The 12,742-nt window shown below is 43.3% G+C and overlaps 1 protein-coding gene across 2 annotated transcripts in view; it reads right to left on the bottom strand.

Annotated features, from left to right (window-relative positions):
- MMP24 (matrix metallopeptidase 24) overlaps window positions 1-11,158 on the bottom strand; it is a 36,632-nt gene extending 25,474 nt beyond the window's left edge. The window contains exon 1 of one of the 2 annotated variants that reach the window (XM_083617452.1): window positions 10,907-11,158. In XM_083617452.1, the coding sequence (XP_083473578.1) occupies window positions 10,907-11,074 (168 nt within the window). In that variant the 5' untranslated portion in view covers window positions 11,075-11,158. The remainder of the gene's footprint in view (window positions 1-10,906) is intronic. The other variant, XM_083617453.1, reaches the window with a different exon arrangement.
- Between the last annotated feature and the right edge of the window lie 1,584 nt (window positions 11,159-12,742).

The raw sequence follows: 12,742 nt of genomic DNA, 5'->3' as shown, positions 1-12,742 counted from the left end.
TCCTGAAAGGCAGAAAGAAGCTTTGGTGCCCTCTGCCTCAACAATACAGCCAGCCCACCTAGGTAATTTGCACATTGTCGAGTATATTTTAGAAATGTATTTTGCTTTAATTTGAAAGCTGCATAATCCTGCTCTGCTGTTAACTTAATACATAAAAATACACAAGTTGTCTCAATTTATGTCATTAGGTCTAATAAGACAGATTTTATAAAAAAAATTAATGCACAATGGTGTCGCAACACTGACTTGCATCCATTTCAGAGGATTTACTAAATGACAGCCCAGGGTGACCACATATTTATTTATTTGCAACCATTTCCATTATCACCAACACTGCAGAATACAGGATAAACCAATTAGTATGTCAATATAGGTGGATCACCTCTCAGGGAAAGCTTGGGAGAACAGGTATATGTTAAGCAGGTACCTAAATGCCATATTGTAGGTCTCTGCCTAGTGTTCATTGCAAGCACATTTTGAAGGGCAGGTATCATGACACTAAAAGCTCTGGTCTTAATGGACAAAACACAAAATGCATGCAGCACTACTATAAGTGCCTCAAGCACCTGAAAATACCTGAGGTCTTGTGAATCAAATCTACATACTGGTAGGATTCCTACATGACAATGCCCTTGTTTTTTTTCAAGGCAGAGGTGCTTTATTGTTATGGGTTTTTCTTTTTCCTTTGATTCTCATTTTGCATTATTGAAAATATATAAAGGCAGTAAAAAGGGGTGGGGGGTGGGCAGAGGTATCAGCCAGCCAGTTTTTAGATTCCAGATGTATTAAAAGGACAAAAACAAAATCCTGAGTCATTAAGCCATAGAAAGGCTATTAGGCAGACACACATCTGTTCATCAGTTAGCGACACAAATAATTTTGGGGGCTTCCAGGATAAGGTATCATCAATTTTAGGGCTAGCTGTTGGTTCCATTGAAAGGCAGTGTTCTCCTATATTGCTCATCAAGGAGGATTGTTCTTTGGGTATGCTTTCAAAACTAAAATCCTACTTTATTTGTCTCTGCTAATTATCTAGGATCTCAATTGCTAAACACTCCAAACTAAGATCATAGGTATCTTTGATCACAAAAGCCCAATTTTTCAATCCAAAAAGTTCTGACATATTGATCTCAATTTACCACAAATCCAGCTCAACAACAATGTCAACAAGCCGCCTTCTCTCAGGGCTTGGGTAAGCTTCCTCTAACCATACAAGAGGAGAAACGAATACACCTTTATCTTTTATGCACCTATTAGGTCACTGTGGTCTGTGAGAGGGCTTATTCTGCAAGTTCCAAAGCTATCAGAGGCCTGCTCCACAGTAATTCTGAACAGGGGCAGCCACACTGAAAGCCCTGCTCTGTGTTACAGTATTCCTGACAAGATACAGCAAGTGCCCACTGGCTACACTTTCTGGAAACAATTGAGGACATTTTTGTTCCAGCTACATGAATGGGTTTCTGCCATGGGTGTCTATTCTGTATTGGGATATATGTTATTTGTGTGTTTATTTTTAATTGTTTAATTGTTTTTAAGGTGCTTTTATTTCACATCACATTGAGAACTGTGTGGTTATTAAAACATAAATAAATAAAAACACATCAATGGTAGGCAACTTTTTCCTCAGAGAAAGAAGCTGGGCCCTTCATATTTTTTCAAGGTGTGTTTATTAAAAGCAGGAAGTATTAGAATTCTTTCACACCAACATTTTACCAAATCACCAAATTACCAAGCCAAATTATCATGTTTTTGGAACTCATTTTTTAATTGGGGCATCTATATGTCGTTATCATCATTTTGTAGGATTTCTCCATCTTTTTTTCTGCAGAAAACCTGACTGTATTGAAAAACAATGCAGTTCTACCTGCGGAACAGAAGTTCTTCTTCCTGCCCTGTTCCTTCCAGCCCTCACGTGCACCCTCCAAAGGGCTGGGGACCCTGCAGAGCAGATTTGCGGAGATGCGGGGGGGGAGGGGGAGGAAAGGAAATGTTAAGCCCCTTTATGCTAGGAGACCCCACATGCACAGCACCAGAAACCTGCTACGTGCCCCAGAAGAAAATGGGATATCCCATTTTTTCATGCAAGATTGCGGCAACCCTTTTGAGTGCCATACCCTTGCCCTTGCCTTTTGGGGGGTGGCAAGAGCAAGGCATGGGTCATGTGACTCACCCAGAAGATCATCTCAGAAGACGTATGTCCCTGTCTTGAGTCTGAAAAAGTCGGGTGGTACGGATACAGCCCTTAGCTGTAATATGTGCAGTGCTTTATCAAGCAAGTGAGGCTATCCCCATGCATCTATACTAGGAGATGGAGAACCTGAAGCCATAAAAAATATTGTTGGACTCCAGCTGCCCTCAATTTCAGCAAACATGGCCAGTGGTGAGGGGTGATGGGAGTTGTAGTCTAGCAGTATCCAAAGGGCCACAGGTTCCCCATTCCTGGTACACCCGATGCATGCCATTTTTGTGAGTGTGATGATGATGATGATAATTTTAAAAATCTGTCTTATTTGCACTAAAATGCACTTTTGCTTGTTTAATTATTAAAATAATTGTTGGTGTTTTAGCACCAACTAAAAAGGCATGACTTTCCTGGTAAGTTGCATTTTACTGGGCTACTTCCCCCACCACTACGAGTTCCCCTTTTAATTTCAGCTTTAAAATTTTAGCATCTCTCTTCACATTTGTGTGTGTGTGTGTGTGTGATAATCAAACAAGAGAGCAAAAATAAAAAGCACTTAAAGCTTTGGGCAGAGCTAGGCGACAAGGGGAGACAAGAGAAAGCAGGCTGAAATCACTTAGTGATGACAAGGGAATTGTATAGCTGCACCCTCCCAGGCAGAAAATCAACCCACAACGGTAATGGTAGACATAAATGGCAGTGTTGCAGGCTGGCCTTGCCTTCAAGGCAGTTGGCATTCCACACAGATGGATCCCCCATATTCTCTCTCCTTGTTACTCTCCTGTGACTGTACATTTTGGAGAACTAATAATTATGCCCATTATTTCAGGATGCAAAAGATTAATTTTACCTGCACTCACTTTTGACCTTAAGACGGGTCTCAGAAATCTTTCAGCTTTCTTAGGATGTTTAAAAATTTGCCTCTGTATACTAGGCACATCATTACTTTCTCCAATTCTAGCAGAACGACTGCAGGCAGTGGCGTAGCGTGGGGGGTGCAGGGGGGGCCGGCCGCACCGGGCGCAACATCTGGGGTTAGGGCAAATCCATGGGTTAGGGGGCGCAAATCCACGGGTTAGGGGGCGCAAATCCACGGGTTAGGGGGCGCAAATTACTTGCCTTGCCCCGGGTGCTGACAACCCACGCTACGCCACTGACTGCAGGAAGACAATTTCCAAAACTATAACACATTTATGCTAGAGGACTATTATGGGTGGCACCAAACCCATTGGCAGACCAATTCTGTGTTACAAAGATGTCTGCAAATGTGATTTGAAGGCTGGCAGCATCAACAACCGCAGTGCCTGGAGACAGGCAGTCAGGTCGTGAATCCATTGCAGTGGCCAGAGGAGGAATGACCACTGGGAGGAGTGCAGAGAAGAAACGTCATGGTGCATCTGCGGCATCATAACCAGATACCTTCATCTGCCCCAACTGCAACAAAACATGTCTCTCCTGTATCGGTCTCTACAGCCACAGCAGGCGAGGTAAAGTGAAGTCACTGTTAGAAATTTACCTCGCCTGCTGTGGCTGTAGAGACCAATCTGTCTACCAACACAGACAGATGCCAACAACAGCATATTAAGGGTGATTAGCTGCAAAAGAAAGCTTGAAGGTGAGAATATGTTTTTTTCCCCAGTCTTCAGGTGACCATAAACTATATAAAAAAGAATAGCCCATATAAAACGGGATAAAATGAGTTTTTTGACAGGATTGACAGCTTCCCCTTCAGAATCAGTAAAGTGGCATTCAAAACCCCACAGTGCATTAACATTTCTTACAGTGTTCCCTGAACCTTAGGAAAATGACCAATTTAGTACTTTGATTCCTGCAGTGGCAGAGCTAAGGCAGAAACCTGTGTTTCTATATTTTCACCCAAGCATGTGAAACTTCCCCCCCCCCCGGGTTACAATATTTCTTTTGGACTTAATAATAAAAACCCAATTATGAGTTTTGAGGTCCAAATTATAGGACCAAGGTATTTTAATATGCACAAAGCATTTCCCCCCTCTTCTATATACTTTTAATCTGATTAACTTTTCAGGAAACAGAGAACTTAAAACATTCAGGTGAATGAGTTCATATAAATGATACTGCCAGAAATGTATAGGGAAATGTACTCAAACAAAATGTTAACGGAAGGGGGGGGACTGAGAATCCTAATGCCTGCCTGAAACAGTTCACTGGATTTTTCACATTAAAACTATAGGCGGAACAAAGATTCTAGAAAACTCATCTCTGTTCTGGGAAATTGAAACAGTTGGCATTTTATGTACCACCCTGGAAGACAGTGGTCAGAAAGCCTATTGCTGTCATCGGAAAAATGTTTCTTACTTTGTTTCAATTTTTTCTAGCTTCAGCTATGAAACACTATTTAATTCCTTAGTCGGCTATATTAAATAATTTAATATGTAAGAATCTGAATGCAGTGAACAGAACTAACTTTTCCTGTTGGATAGATGAAAAGGGGTAAACCAGCTAACACTGGCCTGATTCACATGGATTATTAAACCATGGATTATTAAGTCATTTTTTAGTGTTCTGTGTGAACATTGCCCAGTGGCTCAACTATGGCGCGTTTGTAGCCAACAAACCACAATCTGATGCCATGGCTTGTTGTTGGCTTATGAATCTTGATTTGTTTTAACTATGTGGAAAACTAGCACCCTTCCTTAACAATGGGATGTTTGGCCGCCTAACCTCAGAGCTCATCAAGCTACAAAGGTTCAAGTAGCTGGAAAACAAACCAAGCTTCAAATAAATAAGCCATGGTTTGTTGATTGTCTGTGGGACAACTGGTAGCTACAGTAACTCATGGTTTCCTATACAAGCCATAGCTTAGTGTTGCATGTGAAGCGGATCAGCCAAGGGGGGCAGGGAGGGGCAACTGCTCCCCATCAATAAAATTCAATAAAAATACATAGCAAACTGAGGTTCTGCCCCCCGCCTGCTGCTAACAAAAGGCCTGCCCCCCCAATAAAAATCCTGGCTATGCCCATACTTGGATCTATCTTTAACTTATTGCCCCCCAAATGCCTAATGTTTTCAATAATCAGTCACTGATACAGCAGACAGGAATTCAGTATCAAAATTACAACAGATTATGGCAAGGTGAAAGAACATGGACTACATAATAAGAATGTGTTTAGTGGAGGTCTTTGGTTAACTGCCAAAAACTGGTAAACTGATGTATCCAATTTAGATTGATATTAGACAAACTATGATAGACGTTAGCATACATTACAGCCTAATTGATCATGCTATTCATACACACACGTATGCTATGTACAAACGTTTCCCTAAAGAAAATGAAGTAACATAGGACGGTATCCAATGAATTAGTTACGATAGTGCAAGGATTTTGGGTTGTATAACAGAACTTCTTCACCCTCTCCTCCCCCTACACCCCTAAACCTATTCTGTGCCATCACACACACACCCCGGAGAATATTTGTGGTGTGTAAGAGGGGGAAAGAGAGGAAGGGGAGCTCCACAAACACAAATCCTTGTGCTAATGAAACTTCTTTTGTTAGATGCTACCCATAATTTTGGAAACATTAAACAGAACCTGCTGTGGAGGAAAGGTATTTAATAACACTTTTAGTAGCTTCTTCAAAACTACTAAAGTCAAAGCTACTTCAAAGTCAAGTAAACCAAACTTAAATGTGAAAATTATTTTTATAAAGACATCAAGTCAACAGAGTAGAGGACAATGTTTAAAGCTTCTCAAGATACATTAAGAACAGAAATGAACTGAAAAGAGAGCAGTAATCACATAACTCAACATTACTGTGGTTATGGAGAAAGGTACAGTTACAGTATTTATTTACCCCTTTAAAATAGAAGCTGAGACATGGACTCCTAATGATCCAACAGAATATTTTAACATGATCATCTCTTCACTCTACAGTTAGTGTTAGAAACTGCATGATATTGAATCTTATGGTTAGAGTAAAATGGCTGTGATCCAAAGAACCACATAGCTGGCTCCATACACCTGAGGAGGGCTGTGCTAAACACTCCTTCCGACATTTTGTATTCCCCATAAGTATTGCCTCAGTTGACCAGTAGCTTGAAGCAGGACAGCCATAACTGCTCTGCAACAATTTCAGTTTCATGGAGATTTAAATAATTTATATTCTCTTGCATAATATTTTAATTATGAGCAGACAAACCGATACCTGAAGGAAAGCTTCTATGAGTTCTACAATGCATGCCTCAAATGACTAACAGCCCAATCTCAACACTTGCTGCATCAGCAAACAATTCCTTCAGATGGAATATATTGATGGCTGTTTCAACATGTCACAAAAAGGAGCTGGGCAGATAAAAAATTCATTATCACCTAAACTGACTTTGGTTCACATCTGTGTTTGGATTATGGGAAGAACTATGGTGTAATTTCTGTAGGATTAAATCTTTCTGCTATTGTCACTCAAGACAAACTCAAGAGTTTGTGTAAGGGGAGAAATATTTTTGTTTCAAAGGACTACCAACCACCAACAAATGTCTAGCAACGTAAACTGAACTTTAGAATAAATATTCAGAGATTTGAATTAAGGCTCAAAGCAAACAGGCAATTGCCCTAAAAATGGCAATATATACATATCTTTGTATTTACCTTTTAGGCTGTGGGCCTGTTTCAACAATTCACATAAGCGCCTAGTAGAAATATCATTTATGGAAATAGCAGGATTTACCTGTATACAAATGGGTCTTACTCAAGAATGCCAGAAAGCTACTTTGCAACTACTCATTTCTAACCTAGCATTACATCCTCTTCAAGGAGACAGAGCAGCTTCAAGCCTAATGATAGAACCACCCCGTGCTAGTTAATGTCACCCTACACAGCAGCTGCACCTTGCGTTCATTGATCTGCTGCTGAAGTCCACAAAGTACTTAGTACTTCAGTATTTAGCAAGTGAATATAAAGTAAAGCACCAAGGACTTCATGCATCTGTAGACTGTCAAACCCAAGGGGGGGGGAGCTATACATTTACTTGAAAATTGCATGCCTAATGGTACCTGTAGTATATTTGCCTCTCATTTCTATTGCTTATGAATTGCTTATGAGGATGGCTTTTCTCTATACTTTTCATACACAGCTATGCTGCCTCCACAATACAATGCAACAACAACAACAACCAGTATGAACCTGTGCCAGGTAGTGTGTACAACCTTGCCCATTAACAATATAATTCAGGGCTCGAGACCCAACTATTCCTTCAAATATTTCTATATTCAAATAGATTTCTCGTAAATACTTCTATAAAACAAGCAAATTATGTCATATTATTTTCTATCATTTGAATGAACTTGAGAATGGTAGCTACTCCTAGTGCAAATGGCTTGAGAACTAATGGTTCAAACTTCATGAAAAATGGTAGCCAGGAGGACATATCTAGTTTTAAAAATACTTGGGTAAATACTGTTAATGACTCTATTGTTTCAATTCATTTTATGCTTCTTTACATCTATGTTTCTAGCTTTCATTTCCCTCCTCTACTCTTCCCCTGCTCCATATCATAAATCCAGATAGCATAACTGCATAGTTTTACATATATTTATTGATTGCATAGCATGTAATTAATCTATTGATCATTCACATTGTCAATTAAACTTGGCTCTATTAGCCTATGTTTGCAACTAAGGCTGTAATCCATCTGTCCCCTTCTGCTTGTCAGTGGGAGATGGAAAGCAGAGCTCACTCCATCAGCTCTGCTGTGACAGACCAGCTCCATCAGGACTCCTCTCCCTCAACTTTCACCTTGAAGCAGCCATTTCATCAGACTGCCTCTGTGAGAAAGATAGGAAGCAGGGCTCATTCCATCAGTTTGCCATCAGGCACCTCCTACCTCTGAATTGTACCAGAAGCTGGTCATTATAAGAACAGCTGTTTAAAATTGGGGCCTGAGTTTGATTTTGTGTGCAGGAAGGGACTATATATATATATTGTATGGGAGCCTTTTTGGCTAAAGAGCAGGGTACAACCACTACTCAGATGTCAGTCCCATTTAATTCAATGGGGTTTACTCACAGTTAAATGAGGTTGGGATTACAGTATAAGACTGCAATCCTATACCCACTTACCTTGGGGCACACCCAACTGAACTTGAATGGGAATTACTTCTGAACAGATATGCATATATTTCACTGTAAAGGAGGATCTCTCTGCAATTGCAACCCTGCATCCAGTTACTCAGGTACAGAACTCATTAAATTAAAGGAAACTTAACCATGCATAATTAAGGGCAGGAATGCATCCACAGCTATCACACAGCAGCACAACCACTGGGGGTGTACATATGCCATGGTAGTTTCTCTGCTCATAGAATCCTACCCAGAGAATGTTAGGCTACAGTCCTACACACACTTACATGGGAGTAAATCCTATTGAACTGAATGGAATTCCTTCTAAGGAAACATCTTTAAGAATGCACTATTTGTTTCACTTAACATTAGCTGTGATGTGATCCACTTGTCCCATTGATTTCAAACGACCAAAATGTAACTTTCTCCAAACTGGGGGCCACAGAACTGTAGCATATTAAATGTAATTAGCACAAGCTCCTTCATTACAGGAACATTCACCTGCACATACACACCCAACTCTACAGATCAGCCTTTCTCAGCCTTGGGTCCCCAGATGTTGGACTACAACACCCATTATCCCTAGCTAGCAGGACCAGTGGCCAGGGATGATGGAACTAATGGAACTTATTTCAGCTACTTTAGGCATGCCCAAATGCTTGGCTGCACCCATAATGATACAACATCCCCACCCCATCTCCCAAACTACTTTAGAAAGTTTCCTCAGTCTAGGGATGTGTAAACCTGCCAATTCCACTTTCTCTTTCTTCCAGTCTTAAATTCAGTTATCCATATCCGCACATCAGCTTGAGATTTATTTATTTTTAAAAGTTGACGAAAATTTGGACTTTTTGTACAAATTTCTCCTAATACAGTATACACTCTTGTATGTAAAAAAGGTAAAGGGACCCCTGACCATTAGGTCCAGTCGTGACCGACTCTGGGGTTGTGGCGCTCATCTTGCTTTATTGGCCGAGGGAGCCGGTGTACAGCTTCCGGGTAATATTGCCTAAAATATACCTTTTTTGCCAAACAAATTTCCCTAATGCATTTTGTATATTATTTTCAAGAATATATATATCTGAATGCACATTTTACTAGAGTATATGCATTTCTGTACATAGTACTTGTCTGAAGGACAGCACTGCAAGATCTGAGAAAGTGCTTATTTCGAAGAATGGTTGTTCATGTATTGCTGCAGAAAACGTGCATTAGGCAGATTTGCTCTTAAATGCAAACAATAAAAATGTCTTCCCCAGTCCTATCTCAGGGTCAATAGTGGTTTAGCATGTGATGTGAGGGGCTGCTGCTTCTAGAGCAATGTCAGCTACAAGATCCTTGGGGCATCTCACCAGCAGCCATTGGTCAGTAGCAGTCAATGTTAAGAAACAGACCAGCAGTTCCCATGTATCAGAAGTTTTGTGCACAGGTTTGCTTGCCTGTCACTGCTCTGTGAAGGTTCTACAGTTGCAGTTAACTGGACTGTCCTTATCTCCTACCCACCTAATTAATTTAACCCTTCCAAATCGGTATATTCAAGACCGAGTAGGTAGTAACACTCAGCTATATTGACAAACAAAACTGCACACCTCATTTAACTGGCCAACCTCATCCTAAACGCTAAAATGTGCATTGTCAACCATGCATATCTTCGTCCTTTAAAGTTGTGCCTGGTTGCATTTTCACACCATGTTTTTCTATTATTCCTATTATTGATGGAAGGCATTAACACTGAGACATGTACCAAACAACACCATAAAAAGCTAGCAAAAGGAAGAGGGTACAGGAATATAATTACAGACCCAAAATCAACAGCACCATTAACGTTTAAGCCAGCGCCGTACTTCTCCCTCTGTGCCTGCCACAAAAGCGGTGCATGCTGCTCAATAACATGTATGCACGTTCCTATATACTGGCAGATCTTTCCCATGATCGCACCATTAGGGACGTAAAAGAAAGAACATTTTCGAGTCGTCCCCCCCGCCCCCGGGAGAAGCTGGCTCACATGTTTCGTGTGCCCGTTTCCATTAGACCAGGGCACCCCGATTCACCTTTTCCTCCCTCGCGCATCCTAGCCACCGTCCTCCATGGCATCATGGCATTGCCCCTGACCCCCACAATCGCCGCCGCCGCCGCCGCCGCCCCTTATTCCCTGCAGGCGGAAGAGAGCAGCTCAGGCCCCTTCCCCTGAGGACCCCACGCCAGACCTCCGAGGCAGTGGCACCCAAACATATCTCCCCCCATCAGCATCCTTCCTGGAGATGCCCACTCCTTCCTCTGAGGGAAGGAAAACAGCCAACAACACCCCCCAGGCGCCGGGAGGAGCCCCTCGACCCGCGTCCACCTTCATTTAATTGGAGACAACGCCGCCGTGCCAGGAGGAGAGCGAGGAAGGGGGGCACCCAGCAGCCCCTCCCTGTCTCTGCCAGCCTGGCCAGCCTGGGGAAGGCGCACTGGTCCAGCTCCACCTCGCCTCCACCTGCCCTCCCCTCCAGCCGGGGGGCGACCCAGCAGGCCGCTCCCCCCCCCCAGGTTGCCGTGCCCGGGGGCTGGGAGCGGGGGCGACGCCCGGGGATGGAGAGGAAGGAGCCCTCCGGGCGGCAGCTTCCCATTTGTCTCCCTCACAGCACCCACCCAGGCAGGCGGCTCGCCGCTCCCTGTCCCTACCGGGCCGACGCTGGTGTCCCCAGAAGCGCAGAGCAGGGGGGCGCAGAGGAGGAGGAGGAGGAGGAGCAGGCGGCGGCACCCCCAGGCAGGGGCTCCACGGCATCCCCGCTGCCTCCGCTCCATGGCGGGGCCCATCCCTGCACCTGCTCAGGCAGGGAGAGCAGGGCCTGGCCGACCGCGCATGCGCCCGGCCACAGAGGTGGGAAGGGGACGCGATGCAACTCAACCCCGCTGGTTCCTTGAGGTAATCGCGCGCGCGCGCGCGCAAACACAGGGGCACACACAGAGAGACGCACACGCAGACGGTGCCCACCGCCCGCCCTGGGAGCCTCCTTCCCAGGTGGCGGGAAAGAAAGGTTTCCGTTCCAGGTCTCCCTGTCTGAAGGGCGCGCCTTGGAGAAGCTCGCCAAGGGTGGGCACCATGGGTGGCAAACGCGGCGCCGCTTGAGGAGAAGGGCGGGCGGGCGGGCGAGGTTTGGTCTTAGACCGGGTTGAAAAGACGACACTCAAAAAATAAAGTAAAATAATAAGGCTGAAGGGCTCCAAGATGCTCGCCAAAGCATGAGGGGAAAGTATCAGCAACAGAACGGGCTCTAAAGTTCTTTTGGCGCGCAATCCTAACCGTGCCTACTTGGAAGTCAGTCCTTTTGAATTCAGCGGCGCTTGCAACCTTAGATCTCAAGTGTCTTGTTTGCAGGTGGTCACCGTGTGAAAGTTCCTGATGCTGTTATCCTGGATTATTCAATTTGAAATTATCCACCACCGGCTACCCCTTTAAAGCGTCTTTGGTATTTTTATTTTATTTTTTTAATACATGCAGATTTGAATTACAACCCAATTCTATTAAACACAATGACTAAGTAACATTGTATAACGGGGCTAACTTTCAAGTGGGTTTTTTTCATTATTATCCTTTTTACTCCAGTCTCGGAATCCCTTCATTTACTAGTAAATTTGCTTCAAGGTGATGCTTATCACTTCCATCTCCCTAATTATTATGACCAGTGCTTTTTTTCCCTAGAAAAAGAGGTGCAGTGATGGTACTGAGAACCCTTGAATACCCCTTGGGGGGAAAAGCACTGATTATGACCCAATACCCACCCCCCACAGAGGTTTAAGTGTATTGAGAGGTAACCTAAGTAATTTTAAATGTGCAAACTTGTGGCTCTCATACCAAGTGAGAAAGCAGGGGTAAACCAAGTTCTGAGAAATATCATTTAGCTTTTTCATTCTAGATATGGAATGCTAAATTAGCAGATTAGAGATCTATGATGACTGTGACACAATGTCAAGGTCTGGTTGATGAATGCCAGACGCAGAGGAATGGTGGGAGGAACGAGCTGGAGAACCACCAAGAGAAGGCTGAGCCCAGGGAGCAGTGATGGAACCACCACACCAGTTTTCCAATTCTCTTAAAGGTGGCCTGGAGGACCAATTGTGTTGAAAGAGACAGAGAGAGACCGTCTTGATGTACGGTAAGTGCAGCCATGATTGCTTCTCTCTCAGTCAGACTTTGCTCGCAAGCAGCATGACCTATTTAGCTGGTACCTGCTCTTCTTAGAAAGTTACACTGTTAACCTGACACACTTTGTGGTTGGAAGTTTACTGTCAGTGTCAAAAAGGCAACGTCCAAGGAGGTGGTAGAAACCTGTGGAAGCCTGCTTTTTAGGGACCTAAGCCTAGTCCTAACTGAATGCTGACCACAGTGTTTTTCCATTTTGATACCCATGTCTAAGATGGATGCTAATTAACAAGTTGAATGCTTGTTTTTAGACAATCATTTATGTATTTCTATGATCACGC

The sequence above is a fragment of the Podarcis filfolensis genome (genome assembly GCF_964270895.1).
Source record: "Podarcis filfolensis genome assembly, chromosome: 6".
NCBI lineage: Eukaryota > Metazoa > Chordata > Lepidosauria > Squamata > Lacertidae > Podarcis > Podarcis filfolensis.
Note: the sequence above shows the minus strand (reverse complement) of the source record. Positions and strands in the feature narration are given on the sequence as shown.